The sequence below is a fragment of the Oryx dammah genome, unplaced genomic scaffold, assembly GCF_014754425.2.
Source record: "Oryx dammah isolate SB20612 unplaced genomic scaffold, SCBI_Odam_1.1 HiC_scaffold_2, whole genome shotgun sequence".
Taxonomy (NCBI): Eukaryota; Metazoa; Chordata; class Mammalia; order Artiodactyla; family Bovidae; genus Oryx; species Oryx dammah.
This window is the reverse complement of record NW_024070186.1, coordinates 182,880,378-182,897,370: the sequence shown is the minus strand read 5'-3', so window position 1 is coordinate 182,897,370 and position 16,993 is coordinate 182,880,378. Positions and strand designations below refer to the sequence as shown.

Genomic DNA, 16,993 nt, shown 5'->3' with positions numbered 1-16,993 from the left:
AATGTTGAGCTTTAAGCCAGCTTTTTTACTCTCCTCTTTCACTTTCATCAAGAGGCTTTTTAGTTTCTCTTCACTTTCTGCCATAAGGGTGGTGTCATCTGCATAGCTGAGGTTATTGATATTTCTCCCGGCAATCTTGATTCCAGCTTGTGCTTCTTCCAGTCCAGCGTTTCTCATGATGTACTCTGCATATAAGTCAAACAAGCAGGGTGACAATATACAGCCTTGACGTACTCCTTTTCCTATTTGGAACCAGTCTGTTGTTCCATGTCCAGTTCTAACTGTTGCTTCCCGACTTGAATATAGGTTTCTCAAGAGGCAGGTCAGGTGGTCTGGTATTCCCATCTCTTTCAGAATTTTCCATAGTTTATTGTGATCCACACAGTCAAAGGCTTTGGCATAGTCAATAAAGCAGAAATAGATGTTTTCCTGGAACTCTCTTGCTTTTTCCATGATCCAGCAGATGTTGGCAATTTGATCTCTGGTTCCTCTGCCTTTTCTAAAACCAGCTTGAACATCTGGAAGTTCACGGTTCCCGTACTGCTGAAGCCTGGCTTGGAGAATTTTGAGCATTACTTTACCAGTGTGTGAGATGAGTGCAATTGTGTGGTAGTTTGAGAATTCTTTGGTATTGCCTTTCTTTGGGATTGGAATGAAAACTGACCTTTTCCAGTCCTGTGGCCACTGCTGAGTTTTCCAAATTTGCTGGCATATTGAGTGCAGCATTTTCACAGCATCACCTTCCAGGATTTGAAATAGCTCAACTGGAATTCCCTCACCTGTAGTAGCTTTGTTCGTAGTGATGCTTTCTAAGGCCCACTTGACTTCACATTCCAAGATATCTGGCTCTAGGTGAGTGATCACACCATCGTGATTATCTGGGTCGTGAAGATCTTTTTTGTACAGTTCTTCTGTGTATTCTTGCCACCTCTTCTTAATATCTTCTGCTTCTGTTAGGTCCATACCATTTCTGTCCTTTATCGAGCCCATCTTTGCATGAAATGTTCCCTTGATATCTCTTAATTTTCTTGAAGAGATCTCTAGTCTTTCCCATTCTGTTGTGTTCCTCTATTTCTTTGCATTGATCACCGAGGAAGCCTTTATTATCTCTCTCTCCTTGCTATTCTTTGCAACTCTGCATTCAGATGCTTATATCTTTCCTTTTCTCCTTTGCTTTTCGCTTCTCTTCATTTCACAGCTATTTGTAAGGCCTCCCCAGACAGCCATTTTGCTTTTTTGCATTTCTTTTCCACGGGGATGGTCTTGATCCCTGTCTCCTATACAATGTCACGAACCTCTGTCCATAGTTCATCAGGCACTCTATCTATCAGATCTAGTCCCTTAAATCTATTTCTCACTTCCACTGTATAATCATAAGGGATTTGATTTAGGTCATACCTGAATGGTCTAGTGGTTTTCCCTACTTTCTTCAATTTCCGTCTGAATTTGGCAATAAGGAGTTCATGATCTGAGCCACAGTCCTTATCCCCTGCCTATTTCAAGTGAGACCATCTGAGGGCGCAACGACCTTGGTCCCGCTGGGAGGTAAGGAAACACTGGCTCCAGAAGCCGCGGCTGGAGTGTGGGGACGCTTTCAACATCCGCTGGGAAAGTTCAGGGGTTTACCGGTAGCTGGGTTGGGGAACTGGAAAAGTAGGGACGGGGTCGCGCTGTTCACCATTCATTCATTCATCCAACACGTATGAAAGCCCCAACCTGGACACCGTGGGGGAGAGAGTCAGAGCTATTTGTTGGCACGTCTAGAGGCCATGGGGTCGCAAAGAGTCGGACACGACTTAGTGACTGAACTGAAATGTGAGATGTTTACTACTTCCAGAAGCTTTTAAGGCTCCATTATCTCGTTAGATCTCCTTCGATAAGAGGTCTGCCCAGTAGCGCTGCAGATAAGGAAGCCAGAGATTCAGAGCGGGGAAGCGCTGCACCAGTTCACCCAGACACCTTTAGGTCGCTGGTCACGGCGGGAACGCAGCCGGCGGAGGACCCCAGCGAGCGGCCAGAGTCACCTGATGTGGGAGAGGCTGCGAGGCCGCAGGGGCGCGCTCGGCCTCCGTAGCCGCGTCGGGGCGCCAGAGCGTCTACCGCCCCAGCCCCTACTCCAGGGTCACATGATCGGCTCTTAGGCAACATGGCGGTGGCCGTATTGCAGCACCCCGGCTGAGTGACCGCGACTGCAAGTGGGCTCCTCCCCGGGGCGAGGGGTGGCCTCAGCCGGGGAGCAGAGGATCACAAACTCTCCTCAACCCGTTCCTGTCTCCGATCTCACCCGAGTTCCACTGGTCCCCTCCGCGCGGTGTGTCCGCCGGCGCGGGGACGCATGATAGAGCCCGGCTGCCATCCCCCGGCTCTGTGCTTCGGGGCAAGCTCCTCTCGTGTGTCCAGGCACATCTCCTTCGCCTGGGTTCCCTCCTTTCTCCAGCCTCCTCCCCTCGCAGGTGGGATCGTCGGTGGGACCGTAGCGCGGGCGGGCGCGGCCCACCGGGACCATGTCCGGGTCCGACACCGCGCCCTTCCTCAGCCAGGCGGATGACACGGACGACGGGCCGGCGCCGGGCACCCCAGGGTTGCCGGGGTCCATGGGGAACCCGAAGTCCGAGGATCCCGAGGTCCCGGACCAGGAAGGACTGCAGCGCATCACGGGCTTGTCTTCGGGCCGTTCGGCTCTCATAGTGGCCGTGCTGTGTTACATCAACCTCCTTAACTACATGGACCGCTTCACCGTGGCTGGTACTGACTATTGGGAGAAAGTTAGAAGAGGGGAAGGGAGCGGGGTCCTGAGTGGGGCTGCCTCGGACGGCCCATCCTGAGTCTTCTCCTTCCCAGGAGTCCTTCCTGACATTGAGCAGTTCTTCGACATCGGAGACGGTAGCTCCGGCCTCATCCAGACCGGTAAGTGGAGGCTAGGCACACACAGCGGCTCTTCTTTCTGTCCTGCCCTCCTTGAGGCCACATGCTGGCCTGCCTGGGGCCTCATTTTTGGGAGGTACTGTGGCCAGAGCTAGGGGAGATGGCCTCGACTGTACCCTGAAGCTGTCCTGTTTGAATAGGACACCACATTTAAAGAGATTTCAAGAGGGAGTCAGTTTAATGTGATGGTATTTAGGCAGACATGGGTTTTAAACATCAGCTTTTCACTGAATGTGATGGTAGGTAAGGCCCTCAGTTTCTCTAAGCCTCACTTTCCTTGTGGGTGAGATGGAACTCATAATAACCAGACTCACCTCCTAGGGCTGATGTGAGGATTAAATGAGGTAATGCCTGTGAAGTGGCTTGTGCAATGTCGGCAAATGGTAGGCACCCAGTAAATAGTGGCAGGAGGGGAAGAGGTGAGTGTTACTTGTTCAGAACTTTGGGATTCATGGGAGAGGCAAAGCCAAGACCTACTCCTCTTTACCTTTCTTCCCTCCTTCATTCATTTCTGAGCACCTACCTGTGCCAGGCTCTGGAGGAAGTGCTGATGACATCCAAAGAGCATGCCAAGACCTCGTACTCTCATTGTCTTCTAATCCTTTTATCAGCCAAAGAATCTGGGTTATTATTCTTATTTTATAAAGGAAGTAGGTAGTATTTTTATAAAGAAAAAATATTTTTTTAAGAAAAAATATTTTTAAAGCTATGCTTTTGTAAAGAAACTGAGGCTTGGAGAAAAGTTAAGACTTGCCTAGGGTCATACAACAAGTTTGAAGCAGAAAAGGAGTTTGAAACAAGGTCTTGCAGTGTTTTTTTGCTCCACTCCGGGCCACTAAGGAAATGGAGATATCTAAGCCAAAGTTGGATGGAATGAGAACGGGATCACAGGTCCAGTTCTGCCCAGCTCTAAAGAGTTGATGGGTTAGAGAAGAAACAGGTCTTTCTTGGGAACCTCGTTCACATTTTCATTCAACTCATGTTTGCTGGGCACGTGTTTTGTGCCAGGCATTGTGTTAAGGGATGGAAACACAGTCATGCCCATTACAGGCAAGGTCTTTTTCTTCCTGGAGCTAACGTTTTGCTGTGCATGAGGGGGCAACAGTCCCTAAACTACAATGAGATAGTGTTCTATAGGAATAACTGCTATGTCAAAGAAGACAGAGTAGATGAGATAGAGATTGGATATGTGGTGGTTGGGAAGGTTTCTGAGCCGAAGGTAAAGGAGCTGAAGCTCAGGTGAGAGAAGAGATTTTCGAGATGGAGAGGACAGCGTCTCCATAGCCTTCAATACCAAAGCCTTAAGTTGGTATTGAACTTGGCAGTTGGACCATTGGGGTGCAGAGTGGAAATGTGGATAAGCATGAGTTTGGAGAGGTAGGGAGGGGCTGGATCAGATAAGATTTCAGGCCAGGGTATGGAGGATAGGATAAGTCAGCTGGGCCATCCATTCTACAGTGGAAGATTTGAAAGACATTACAGATGGGGTTGGACGACTACTCCCCCTACCCCAATCCATCCACACCCCAAAAGGAAGCTGTGATGGTTTCAGGATCTGGAGTTATTCTATCCCTCTTCATACTCCCAAGCTGGGCTGGAGGGTGGGGTAGGGGTACTGAGGCTGGGCTGTGACTCTCTGCTTCCCCCCAGTGTTCATCTCCAGTTACATGGTGTTGGCACCTGTATTTGGCTACCTGGGTGACAGGTACAATCGGAAGTATCTCATGTGCGGGGGCATTGCCTTCTGGTCTCTGGTGACACTGGGGTCGTCCTTCATCCCCAGAGAGGTGAGGTCCCATGCTGGTTCCTGCTTCCACCCCCTACCCCCAACCCCCTGCCCCCAACCCCCTGCCCCAGCCCTCCCATCAGTCTTTGCTGCTGCTCTTTGGAGTCACTGCAGAGTGGGCCTGGGGAGCTTGTGTGCTTCCCTTGGTCCTTACCATCTTTTATCCCTTGCCTGCCTAAATCATCTGCCCGCCCCATCCTCTCCCCTGTTCTTCCAGAACCTTCTTTTGTCCATCATCCCCTCTCGCCCTTTGACTGGCGATTGACTCCTTCCACTGCGTACCAAACGCTCCCGTTCCTCTGCCATGGGAAAAACCTTACCCAACTGCCCTCTGTTTGTCTTCCTTTTCCTAGCCAGACTTCCCCAAAGGACCCCTTACCCCAGCTCCAGTCTGGGTGAAGGGGCAACTGGTCAAAGGCTCTGCTTTGCCTGTACTTCCTCTCCTCACACTCCCGCCTTGAGCACTGCTGGCTTACCTGCCCCCACCACTCCATTGCCAAAGTCAACAGGGCCCTCTCAGTTGCTAACTGTAGCTCCCAACTTCCTAGGCCTGTTCTCCCTTAATCTCCTGGGAGCCTCTGGCTCTGTTGAGCCACTTCTTCCTTCCGGAAACTCTTCTGACTTCTCGGACTCCCCTCTTCTGGTTTTCGCCCTGCCTCCCTGGCTGTTGCTTCTTTACAGAACTCTCCTCTGTCTGTTGTCACTCTCTGCCCTGGGACTCTCTCTCCTCAGCCCCGGACACTGTGTACTCTCCTTGGGTGATCGTGCCTTGTCCTTAGCTTCTGGTGTCTTTGGCAGACAAATAAACCCCCACCTAAGATCATTATTCATTACTGGGGTGTCTTGGATGGGTGGATGAGATAGAAATAAAGATTTATTTTGCACCAGTAGGTGCAAAATAATGAATAGACCTTTTGTGGTCCAGTTCTCACAGTAGTTATGTGAACAAGTTGTTGTTATTATCCCCTTTTGCAGATAAGGAAACTGAGGCTCAGAGAGGTTAAGTTGCTTTCTCAAAGTCACAGCTAGTGAGTAGTGGAGCCAGGATTCAAGCTCAGGTCTGTTTGCTTCTGAAACCCAGGCCTCTCCTGCTATCCCTGCCACCTCCCCAGAGCGGGCTGGTGAGATTGGCGGGGAGGCTGGCTGCAGAGCAGGGTGCCACCTCCCCCATATCTCATTCCCCAGCGATTCTGGCTGCTCCTCCTGACCCGGGGCCTGGTGGGGGTTGGGGAGGCCAGTTACTCCACCATCGCGCCCACCCTCATCGCTGACCTCTTCGTGGCAGACCAGCGGAGTCGGATGCTCAGTGTCTTCTACTTTGCCATCCCAGTGGGCAGGTGAGTGGACCTCGAGCCTGATAGAGAGGCAGGAGGGCCTCACCTGGGACGTGACTGACCAGCTGTCTCCTCCCCCACCCTCTTTCCCCAGTGGTCTGGGTTACATTGCAGGCTCCAAAGTGAAGGATGTGGCCGGAGATTGGCACTGGGCTCTGCGGGTGAGTTGGGTCACAGCCTGGGAGAAGGTCAGCAATCTGCTCACTGTTTCACCCTTTTTTACCTTCAGGCACCCCCCCTTTTAAGGCATTGCTCACTCTGCTAAGCCTGCGGGAAACCTGCCCTCACCATGAAGCCACATACTAGATAAAACTCTTGGTTACAGGTGACAGAAGCCGTTGTAAACTGTAAGCCCCTTAGTGGGACTGTATTGGAAAGTCCCAGGGTGAGCTTCAGATAAAGCTGGATCCAGGACACCACACTGTCCCAGGAACTTGCTCATCTTTTTTCTCGGCTCTACTTTCCCCTGTGTTATCTTCATTCTCAAGCAAATGAAAGCTCCACATGTTTATCTTCCCATTTAGAAACTTTAGCAGCCTGGGTCCTTGAGCAGTAGTCCTGGATGGTGTCTGATTAGTTGAATGCAGGTCGCATGCCTTCCACTGAATCAACCACCAAGGCCTGGGAGGTTAACGTGACTCTTGTTGGCTAAGTCTGGGTTTCAAGCCCCACCCTGTTTGAATCAAATAGGGAGTGGTTTCCCAAAAGAAAGTTAGGGAAAGTCCGTTGTTACCAAGGAGGGAGCAGTTAGGCTTGAAGAAACGGGATCCATCGACAGTGACAGTCATCCCTGCCCTCAGTCACAGGTTTAACTTCCTTGAGCAAGCGCTCACTGGTTGGTTGAGGTCTCGGGCCCTGAGTTGCCTTTACACACGCTTATGGTCTCTCAGTCCCCAGGGTTGAGTACCTCCCAGTCTGTTCCCTTCCTGAAGCCCACTCTTTCCCCAGGTGACGCCAGGTCTAGGAGTGCTGGCTGTCGTGCTGCTGTTCCTGGTAGTACGGGAGCCACCGAGGGGAGCTGTGGAGCGCCACTCAGACTCGCCACCCTTGAACCCCACCTCGTGGTGGGCAGATCTGAGGGCTCTGGCAAGAAAGTGAGTTTCAGTTCAGTCGCTCAGTCGTGTCCGACTCTTTGCAACCCCAGGGACTGCGGCATGCCAGGCTTCTCTGTCCATCACCAACTCCCGGAGCTTGCTGAAACTCATGTCCATCGAGTCGGTGATGCCATCCAACCATCTCATCCTCTGTCGTCCCCTTCTCCTCCTGCCTTCAGTCTTTCCCAGCATCAGGGTCTTTTCCAGTGAGTCAGTTCTTCAAATCAGGTGGCCAAAGTATTGGAGTTTCAACTTCAGCATTACTCCTTCCAATGAATATTCAGGACTGATTTCCTTTACTGGAACTGACTGGTTTAATCTGAGTTTGGAACCTAATATCTGAGGCCCCCAGGAAGGGCCCTGGGGTCTGTTTTGAGATTTGCATGGATGTGGTCTTCGTTCTGTTCTGTCAGCTGACCCTACCCCAAGGCAAGGAATGCTTGGCCCCTTTGTGGCAGCTGCTTGAATTACAGGCCCAGATCCTGGGAGCTGGAACCACCATTATACCCAGTGCCCAGGCAACTCAAATAAGCCAGAGAGGGAGAACAGAGGTCTCTGCCCCTGATGCCTCAGTGGAGTCTAACCTCCTCCCTCCCGATTGTCCGCAGCCCCAGCTTCATCCTGTCTTCCCTTGGTTTCACCGCCGTGGCCTTTGTCACGGGCTCCCTGGCTCTTTGGGCCCCTGCTTTCTTGCTGCGTTCCCGTGTGGTCTTGGGCGAGACCCCACCCTGCCTTCCTGGAGACTCCTGCTCTTCCTCTGACAGGTACCCGGAGGGGGACTTGGCTGGGGACCCTGCAGGTGGCGGGGGATGAAGTGGAGAGGGTCTGTGATTCAGACTCAGGCAAGGACAGTCTGAATCCTGACTCCACAGCTACTTCCTCTCGCAGAGTCTCAGTTTCCTGGTCTGGGAGTAGGTGTCTTCCTCTTGGAACTTTGTGCACCATGGGGTTCTGTGCCTAGATAGACCTGGGTTGTGAGCGTGGCTGCGATGGACCATCTCTGGGCCTTGGGGGTGAGGCTAGGGGGCTTGGCAGGCAGAAGGACTAGCCCCCCTTTTCCTCCCCCTCCCCTAGTCTCATCTTCGGACTCATCACCTGCCTCACTGGGGTCCTGGGTGTGGGCCTCGGCGTGGAGATCAGCCGCCGCCTCCGCCGCACCAACCCCCGGGCTGACCCCCTGGTTTGTGCTGCTGGCCTCCTGGGCTCTGCACCCTTCCTCTTCCTGGCCCTCGCGTGCGCCCGTGGCAGCATCGTGGCCACCTATGTGAGTAGCCAGCAGGTGTCTAGGGGGGTGGTGTGGGTCCAGGGTGGAGGGATGGTGCACTGAGGGGCAGGATTGGGGTCAGAGCCGACTCTGGAGCAGGAATGCCTGGGTTTGCATCTTAGCTCTGGCCATTCTTAGCTGTGTGACATTGGGGAAGTGACTTAACCTCTCTGTGCTCAGTGTCAACTGCTGTGAAACGGGAATGCTAGTAGCACCTGTCTCCAAGGGGTGTTGTGAGGGTTAAAGGAGTTAACAGAGGGGCCTGGTACCTGGTGAGCCCTCCTCGTGTTTGCTCTTCTGAAAAACGGGAATGATAGTAGCACCTGTCTCCTGGGGGTGTTGTGAGGGTCAAAGGAATTAATAGAGGGGCCTGGTACCTGGTGAGCCCCCCACATGTCTGCTCATGTTGTGGTGAGACCCACCCCATCCCCCCTCCTTCACCACCTACCTCCCATCCTCCAGATTTTCATTTTTATTGGAGAGACACTGTTGTCCATGAATTGGGCCATCGTGGCTGATATTCTGCTGGTAAGTAGGTGTCTGGCCCAAGGTTACCCCAGTGGCTGATGGGACCGGGCTGTGGGTAGGAAACCTCGTGTATGCTAAGTCACTTCAGTCGTGTCCGATTCTTTGCGACCCTATCGACACTGTACCCTTCCAGGCTCCTCTGTCCATGGGATTCTCCAGGCAAGAATACTGGAGCGGGTTGCCAGGCCCTCCTCCAGTGAATCTTTCTGACTCAGGGATTGAACTCACGTCTCTTATGTCTCCTGCACTGGCAGGCGGGTTCTTTACCACTAGCGCCACCTGGGAAGCCCCATAGGGAACCTCACTTGTTTTGAATTGTGATGGTCATCCCTTTTTCAGAACCTAGCCCTGAGACTGACTTCCAGCCCCAAGTGGGCCTGTAGTTTGGGCCTGCCCTGCCCTTCATCCCAGCCACACCTCTGAGCTGTGGTTCCCCTGATGTCAGCCGAGGGTGTGCCTTGGTCCTCTCCTTACTCTCTTCTTCCTGCTCCTCTCTCCCACCAGTACGTGGTGATCCCCACACGGCGCTCCACTGCTGAAGCCTTCCAGATTGTACTGTCCCACCTGCTAGGTGATGCTGGGAGCCCGTACCTCATTGGTTCGGTGAGCAGGACCTCTTGGCCAGGCCTGGGGTGGGCTTCAGGGGGACCCTACGTTTCTGGTACCAGCCAGTCACCAGCGGCCGAATTAGAGGGTCCAGTCCAAGTGAGGCATCCGAGTCCCTGTGCCAGGCACCCCTCACCTCGAAGCCTCAGCTCAGCCGGCAGGATTTTGTCTTGGTGAGGTCCTGGCTTAAGTCTTCTTCGTTCTTCTGGAGTTTGGGGGCTTTCTTTCCATGCCTCTTTCTTCCGACTTTTCTTTAGCTTCTTTTTTTTTTTTATGATTTTTTTGATGAAAAATTCTGCAAAGTCTTTGTTGAATTTGTTACAGTATTGCTTCTGTTTTATGTTTTGGTTTGTTGGCTGTGAGGTATGCGGGATCTTAGCTCCCCAACCAGGGGTTGAACCCGCGCCCCCTGTGCTGGAAGGCCAAGTCTTAGCTACTGGACCGCCAGGGAAGTCCCTCTCTTGACTTTTCTTTCCCTGTCTCCCTGCAGATCTCTGACCGCCTGCGCCGGGACTGGCCCCCCTCCTTCTTGTCCGAGTTCCGGGCCCTGCAGTTCTCACTGATGCTCTGCGCCTTTGTGGGGGCGCTCGGGGGCGCAGCCTTCCTGGGCACCGCCATCTTCATCGAGAGCGACCGCCGGCAGGCTCAGCTGCACGTGCAGGGTCGGTCAGGCCTCCTCTCTGTCAGTCCACAGCTCCCTGTCTAGCTTCATGATGCTGTCTGCTTGTCTGTCTGTCTGCCCGCCCAGCCCTGTGTACCTGGCCTCTCTCAGTCCTCAGCCCTCCCCTTCCGTGGCTTCGGGGCTGCCTGACCCATGAGCTCATGCCCTGCTGTGTGCCCAGCTCTGTTGCCCTGTCCATTTGCCACTGCTTATTTGTCCCCTCCGTGGGCCTGTGTCTGTCTGTCCATCCAGCCCTGGCTCTTGATTCTCTTCCCCGGCAGGTCTGTTGTCTGAAACCGGGCCCACCGATGACCGGATTGTGGTGCCCCAGCGAGGACGCTCCACCCGGGTCCCTGTGTCCAGTGTGCTTATCTGAGGGATCACCGCTTGCTATCTGCAGACCTATCACAGCTGGCCCTGGGCCCACCCCGGGAGGTGCCCAGGACCCAACTCCTCGGCTAGCCCATTTTCTGGGAGGGGCCTTGGGCCATGTTCCAGCTCCCACACACTACATGGGTGGCCAAGTAGGGACATTGGGGGCTCGGGACGGGGGAGCCCCTGCCCCTGGAGCAGCCCTGGGGGCTCGGTGCTATTTGTAACTGAATAAAATTTGTAGCCAGAACCCCAAGTGCCTGCTGGAGTCTCTCTGGGTTAGGGACCTCTGATCTCTGGATGGTGGGGGATGCCCCCTCTCTAGCCCCAGGGTCCCAGCGGCTGTCGGGTGACCCCCGTGGGCCCTGGGGCAAAGCCCTGTCCTTCTGGGCCGGTGAGCATTGGGGTGGAGTGAGCTGGCTTTGTGTGACCGTGAGTCATGCCTGTGTCTCCCCTAGAGCCCGCCCTCCTTGACAGGCCGGCCAGGGCGAGGTGGGGGTGGGCACACCCGGGGGCCCCTCAGAATTCCCAGTGTCGGAGCCTCTCCTTGCTGCCTCTGTGAGCCACAGCTGTGGAGGCCACTGCCGCTGGCCGGCCTGTAAGCATCTTTCCCTCCTCCCCCCGGTATGAGTTGCCCCTTGCCAGGGAGACCAGCTGACCCTTCTGGAGGGCCCAGGGTGGCTCCTGAGGTGGCTTCCTCCCCCTCCTCACTGGCTGAGTGGGGGTGGGAAGGGGGCGGGTGCAGCTGGCTGAGCCCCGATGATTTCCTGCCCTCACCCGGCGCTCACCACAGCTTCCTGCCACAGGCAGGCAGGCGCTGAGGAGAGGCGGGCGCGGAGCGAGGGGCAGGTAGGGCTGGGGCACAGGGTCTGTGTAGGGGTGGCTGGTGCCCCAGACTCCAGCCCAGGCCCTGGCCTGACCACCCTGGGGTCCAGGGTCTTCCAGAGCCAGCGCTGACGCCCACTTAGCCCAGCGAGGGGAGGGGATCCAGAGGAACCCCCGCCTCCACCAGGCTCCCAGCCGGCCGCCGGTACCCTCCCCGGCCTGGCCCTTGCCCTGCTGCTTCTCTGTGTGGAGGGGTGTGCAGCGAGCAGCTGGGCCTGGTCCAAGCAGATGGAGGCGGTCAGCCTGCCTGTCTACGTGCTGGGGCCCCTGCTGCTGCCTCTCTTGGCCGTGTTGCTGATGGCTCTGTGTGTGCGTTGCCGGGAGCTGCCAGGTGAGTGGGTGCCAGTGGGTTGACCAGAGGCCCGGACACACTGCCAGGGATCCTCACTCCATTCTCTGGCCCCTTCCTTCCCTTTAACTGTCTGTAACTCTTTCTTGCACGCGGAGACGCTGAGAGCCCCATACTCCATCACCCTCTGCCCTCGTCACCCTCTTTTCCTGCCTCACGGGCCCTCTCTTCCCCAGGCTCATATGACACTGCCGTCTCCGATAGGTGAGTCCGCCTTGTCGACCCCGTTCGACTCCCTCAACGCCCCGCGTGGGGCTGGGCCCTGGGGGCCTGGGGTGGGGTCCAGGGCCTCTCCCAGCTGCTGACCTGAGCTCTGTCTCTCCTGCCAGTTTGACCCCAAGTAGCATCATGATCAAACTGCCTCGTGAGTACATGAGTGTCCCCTCCCTTGGGTGCGGGGAGAGGGTCCCCTGGCCTGGGAGAGCGTGTGCTTTTGTTCCATTCTCCCCCTGTGGCCGCCCACATGGCCTGAGCTGGGGGTGGGGAGGGAGATCGTGTCCCCCCGCCCAGGACTCTCCAGGGCCCCAGGGGTGGCAGGGGTCAGTCTGCCCTTCGAGGCCTTGTCCAGGGTAGGGGCGTGAGGTGTGGAGTCATTCCTTCAGCTTAGTCCTGTGTCCCCAGCCACACTCGTCCCACGGCCATCCGCCACTCCCTACCCGCTCCCGAGCCAGCCAGACCTGCTCCCCATCCCGTAAGTACCAAATCCCCCCTTTTACCCCCTCACCTCCTTGGATTGGGGTCCTCTTGCCCTGTTGCAAGCCCTCTCCCCTTAGAGCCCCACCCTAGCATGACCTCTGACCTTTGACGCCCAGAAGGTCCCCGCAGCCCCTCGGAGGCTCCCACCGTATGGCGTCGTCCCGGCAGGACTCAGATAGTGGTAAGCGTGGAGCAGGACCCACAGGGCTGGGACCACTGGGCAAAGGCCCCCTCCGAGCTGACTCAGTCTCCCTCTTGTGCTCTCTCTGCAGCCAACAGCGTGGCCAGCTACGAGAACGAGGGTGTGACTGGGACCCCTGTGGCCCCGGCTGGGAGGCGGCTGAGACCCGTCCTGGGCTCCGCTGACCCTGTGTCGTTACCCGCAGAGGCGGCCTGTGAGGATGCGGATGAAGATGACTATGAAGAAGACTATAACAACGAGGGCTACTTGTGAGTGGCCGGGTGGGAGGCGGGGGCTGAGGCCAGGGCTCCTCGCTCACCTGAGCCTCGACTCCCGCAGGGTGGTGCTTCCTGACAGGGACCCGGCCACCAGCACTGGCAACGCCGTCTCACCGGCTCCTGCGTCCAGCAAGCCCGGCCTCCGAGACAGCGCCTTCTCCAGTGAGTCGGCCGTCTGACCACTCCCTGCCCCTCCGTGCTGCGGCCCCTCGGGGCTTCCCTCTCCTCCTGGATCCTTGCGCCCCTCCATCTTCTCGCTTCTCTCTTTCTAGCCCTCCTGTCCTTCAGCTAGGGGACCTCCGGCTCCGATCTTCTTTTCTTTTCTCTCCTCTTCCCTCTTTATCGTTTGCCTTTCTGTCTGCAAGATTTCCTTGACTCTATTCTTCTTTTGGCTCCGAGCTTTTATCTTTCTTGTCCAAAAGCTCTTTCTTCATCTCTGAATATTCCTTTCTCAGAGCCTCCTCTCTTGTTTTATGAAGGCAATATCATCTTGCAGATCTCGAACGATAGTGATGATCAGCTGTCTTTTTTTGGGTTTCTTTGGAAAGTTTTCTTCTGCTTCCAGTGTTGTTTCAGTTTCCTTTGGGCTACTTTTCGCTCTTCGTTTTGGTTTCATCCTGCCTCTTGGAGGCTTTTATCAGCGTCTTGTGACCGTCAGTGTCCATTACTCTTTTCCTTCTATGCTTGCTCTGTGCATCGTGTCCACACCCTGGCTTTATTTGCCATCCACATCATCCCTAACTCATGGCCTCTCTCTTGGGCCCCAAACCATCTGTCCAAAGGCTTATTTTCATTCATTCATTAACTCACTCATGTTCGTCCATCCACTCACACAATTCATCCGTCATACGTACTGGTTGCCCCTGAAATAATCACTGGTAATGAGTCTGAGTGAACTCCGGGAGATGGTGATGGACAGGGAGGCCTGGCGTGCTGCGATTCCTGGGGTCGCAGAGAGTCGGACACGACTGAGCGACTGAACTGAACTGAACTGAATGAGATAGAGTCGTGATTAAAGCAGCTCACATTACTGAGGGCCTCGTACATGCGCAACTAAAGAGTTTTATGTGTATTTGTTGTTGTTATCTAGTCACTAAGTCATGTCGGACTCTTTTTCAACCCCGTGGACTGTAGCCCGGCAGGCTCCTCTGTCCATGGGATTTCCCAGGCAAGAATCCTGGAGTGTGTTGCCATTTCCTTCTCCGGGGGATCTTCCCAACCAACTTATTAATATTAAACCTCACAATTCCCAGGGGCTTTTGAGCTTCTCCCCTCCCCTCCTGCCTCTCACTTGTCCCACCTATACAATGATTTGTGTATTTAACAGAAGCTTGGCAGCACTTACTATATGACAGACCTTATTTTATTTAACTCACCATTTTCACAACACCCCTCTGAGGTGGGTACTGTTCCTCACCCTATTTTATGAAACTGAGGGCTGGAGGGGTTAGGTAGATCATCTGAGGTTAGTTAATGCTGAGGCTGGACTTGAACCTGGGCAGTCTGGCTCTGAAACCTGCCTCACAGCCTCATGGAGAAAATAAGTCAACCCCTGAAAGAATAAGATGGCGTCAATGGCGCGAGTTGCCAGGAAGGGACGAGGACAGGAGAGGGGCGTCAGGGCAGGCCTGGCTGAGGAGGAGGAGCCAGTGGGGCTGATGACGCCCGGACACCACCCAGCCTTGCATGCTGTCTCCTCCACACGTGTCGCCCAGCCCCACCACCCTGAGCTGCTCCCTGTGTCCCTGCTCGCCAGCCTGGGGGATGCGCTGGGATCTGTTGCCTCTCCTCCCACAGTTCTCTTTCCTCTGATCAGTTCTGGTTAAGTTGTCCAGGTTCTCTCCACAACCATGGGCGTCACAGGGCCGGCCTCTGTGTACCACTCCGGGCTGGCGGGCTGGGAGGCTGGGGGTGGGTGTGATCTCTGGTCGGGGGGAGTCTGTGTGCAGGAGTCTCGGGCTGGTTCCGTGGGAAGTCTTAGGTGTCTGCATTTGGGGAGTCTGGGTAACAGTGCCCGGGGTGCCCATGCTTTTCCTCTAGTGGAGTCGGGGGAAGATTACGTGAATGTTCCTGAGAGTGAGGAGAGTGCCGACGCATCTCTGAGTGAGTGTGGGCGGCCCTCCTGATGCCCTCCTGGGGTCTGCCATCCCTCGCTCCCTCCCTCTTGCCCCCCTACCCCATCCTTACTCTCATGCCATCCTGGGGTGGGTGTCTCCAGTCCCCTGCCCCCCATGTGGCTCCCTCGCCCTCTGCCTGGGTGTCCTCTTGCTCTCTCATCCTCTGTGTGACCTGTCCCCGTTTGGGTGTGGCTGTCCCTCCTTCTGACCTGTCCCCACAGATGGGAGTCGGGAATACGTGAACGTGTCCCAGGAGCTGCAGCCCGGGGTGAAAACCAAGCCTGGTGTGTGTGTGTGTGTGTGTGTGTGGAGGGGATGGGGGAGGTGGGGCAGACCCTGAGGGAGCCGCCTTGGAGATAGGGATGGGTTCGCTTTAGGAGCTGAAGAGGAGCCTCCCCTTCCTCACAGACACCCAGAATTCCCAGGAGGTGGAGGACGAGGAAGCTCCGGATTACGAGAATCTGTAGCTGAACTGAGGGCCTGGTGAGAGGTCCCATCCGGCCCAGCCCTGCCCTGCCCTGGGCCTGCAGGGCCTTGACCCTTCCCATCCTCTCAGCCCTCTCTGTCTGACTCTGGGGACCCCCTCTGACCCCGCCGACGACCTCCCCCCTGACTCACAGCCCCTCCCCATATCCCTGTCCTCTTGTGTTTCAGCGTGCGGCCGTGCCTGTTCTGGAACCAGCCTCTCCTGGGAGTGCTGAGCTGGGAGGCTGGCGGTGGCTCTGCAGGGCCCTACTTGGCACCCTGCCCCAGCTGCGGCCTGACAAAAGCCTGAGAATTTTCCCCCTAACTTATTGTCACTTTGGGGTCCAGTCTCTGTGGCCCCCGAACTCTGCACCTTCTGACACAGCCTGAGAGTGAACCACCCCGGCCCCAGCCCTACTCTGTCAGAGAATAAAGGCTGGTGCAGTCTGCAGTACTCTTGGCTTTGGCTGGCCAGTGGGTCTGAGTCAGGGTTTGGGTGGGCTGTGTCTGAAGGCTTGTGTGGTTGTGTGAATGCATGTGTGTTTCTGGATCTCCATTCTCACAGGCCCTTCGTGCTCCCAAGGGTCCCGACCAGGTATGTGTGAGTGACTGCATGAAGCCTGGCACTCGTCGCCTTCTGAGTGAGGCTGTTTCTGACCCCGGCTGGCACTCCTGGGGCTTGGATGTGTCTCCCCACGAGATAGTCCTTGGAAGGGGCTGGCGACGACTGTGATGATGGGAGAAGGGGGTGTGAGGAAGAACTGGGTGGGCGTCTAGAGCAAGACTTTCCCCACTGGCTCCCAGTTTCTCCATCTTTAAAACAAAGGAGTTAACTCACTGACCTCAGAGGACCTTCTTAATTCTTAATTTTTGTGGTTCTTAATAAAACAGAACTTTAAAAAATTGTCTAAGCGACTGAAAATGTTAACGGGCAGCAGAGTCTTCTTCAGGCTTGGATGTACAAACTCGGGGGTTTTGCTAAAATGCAGATTCAGATTCAGTCAATCTGGGATGGAGCCTGGATGGACTCTGCATTCCTAAGGACCTCCCAAGTGGTGGTTCTACGACTGCTGTTCTGAGACCCTGTTCCAAGTTGCAGGGTCTGGTGGATACCCTGGTTGCTGTGACTGGCTTCCCTGCGTGAGCATGTGACAGCCTGGCCAGAGTGAGGCCCAGCGCTGGATGTGGGCAAGAAGCATCAGGAAGGAGAAGCTTTCTTGTTCATGGCAGTCGTGGAGCAGGGAGAACATGGCCCTGGAGCCCCCTACCTGGAGAGTCTCCTGAGAACGAAGCCAGCGTGGAGGGGAGAGACGGCCTGGAGATGGGCAGGGCTGGCTTCCTGGTGGTGTCAGAATGCTTGGACCCAGTCAGAGCTGAAGCAAGACATCCCCTCCAACTGCCAGTTACTTGGGCCAATAAATGACCAGTTTCCTTCAACCGGCTTGATGGGGG

At 55.4% G+C, this 16,993-nt stretch overlaps 2 protein-coding genes across 9 annotated transcripts; both read left to right on the top strand.

Annotated features, from left to right (window-relative positions):
• The first annotated feature begins 2,119 nt into the window (after positions 1 to 2,119).
• Positions 2,120 to 10,821, top strand: SPNS1 (sphingolipid transporter 1 (putative)). Of its 3 annotated transcripts, none has more exons than XM_040258866.1 (13): positions 2,121 to 2,453; positions 2,541 to 2,745; positions 2,842 to 2,907; positions 4,576 to 4,712; positions 5,897 to 6,048; positions 6,140 to 6,206; positions 6,994 to 7,139; positions 7,748 to 7,903; positions 8,214 to 8,403; positions 8,866 to 8,931; positions 9,436 to 9,534; positions 10,028 to 10,199; positions 10,480 to 10,821. In XM_040258866.1, the coding sequence occupies exons 2-13, from the start codon at positions 2,595 to 2,597 to the stop codon at positions 10,572 to 10,574; spliced, it is 1,497 nt and encodes a 498-aa protein (XP_040114800.1). In that variant the 5' UTR covers positions 2,121 to 2,453; positions 2,541 to 2,594; the 3' UTR covers positions 10,575 to 10,821. The 3 variants fall into 3 exon arrangements, with proteins under 3 accessions (XP_040114782.1, XP_040114800.1, XP_040114791.1); XM_040258857.1 differs by having other exon boundaries at positions 2,537 to 2,745; XM_040258848.1 differs by having other exon boundaries at positions 2,120 to 2,745.
• Positions 10,822 to 11,391: 570 nt separating this feature from the next.
• On the top strand, positions 11,392 to 16,438 carry LAT (linker for activation of T cells). 6 transcript variants are annotated; one of them, XM_040259480.1, is made up of 12 exons: positions 11,392 to 11,786; positions 11,903 to 12,008; positions 12,134 to 12,168; positions 12,426 to 12,495; positions 12,620 to 12,681; positions 12,773 to 12,802; positions 12,887 to 12,950; positions 13,021 to 13,121; positions 15,000 to 15,062; positions 15,298 to 15,360; positions 15,485 to 15,559; positions 15,731 to 16,438. In XM_040259480.1, the coding sequence occupies exons 1-11, from the start codon at positions 11,684 to 11,686 to the stop codon at positions 15,541 to 15,543; spliced, it is 756 nt and encodes a 251-aa protein (XP_040115414.1). In that variant the 5' UTR covers positions 11,392 to 11,683; the 3' UTR covers positions 15,544 to 15,559; positions 15,731 to 16,438. The 6 variants fall into 6 exon arrangements, with proteins under 6 accessions (XP_040115414.1, XP_040115413.1, XP_040115412.1 ...); XM_040259479.1 differs by having other exon boundaries at positions 12,617 to 12,681; XM_040259478.1 differs by having other exon boundaries at positions 11,981 to 12,008; positions 12,773 to 12,950.
• Positions 16,439 to 16,993: the final 555 nt, after the last annotated feature.

Bases quoted from the DNA above. Each gene is read 5' to 3' on its own strand.
- SPNS1 (XM_040258848.1), top strand. From the start codon at position 2,505: ATGTCCGGGTCCGACACCGCGCCCTTCCTCAGCCAGGCGGATGACACG. The intron at 6,049-6,139 runs GTGAGTGGACCT...CTCTTTCCCCAG, and splicing joins TTTGCCATCCCAGTGGGCAG to TGGTCTGGGTTACATTGCAG. The intron at 6,207-6,993 runs GTGAGTTGGGTC...CTCTTTCCCCAG, and splicing joins ATTGGCACTGGGCTCTGCGG to GTGACGCCAGGTCTAGGAGT.
- LAT (XM_040259460.1), top strand. From the start codon at position 11,684: ATGGAGGCGGTCAGCCTGCCTGTCTACGTGCTGGGGCCCCTGCTGCTG. The intron at 12,682-12,772 runs GTAAGCGTGGAG...CTCTCTCTGCAG, and splicing joins CCGGCAGGACTCAGATAGTG to CCAACAGCGTGGCCAGCTAC. The intron at 15,063-15,297 runs GTGAGTGTGGGC...CTGTCCCCACAG, and splicing joins GAGTGCCGACGCATCTCTGA to ATGGGAGTCGGGAATACGTG.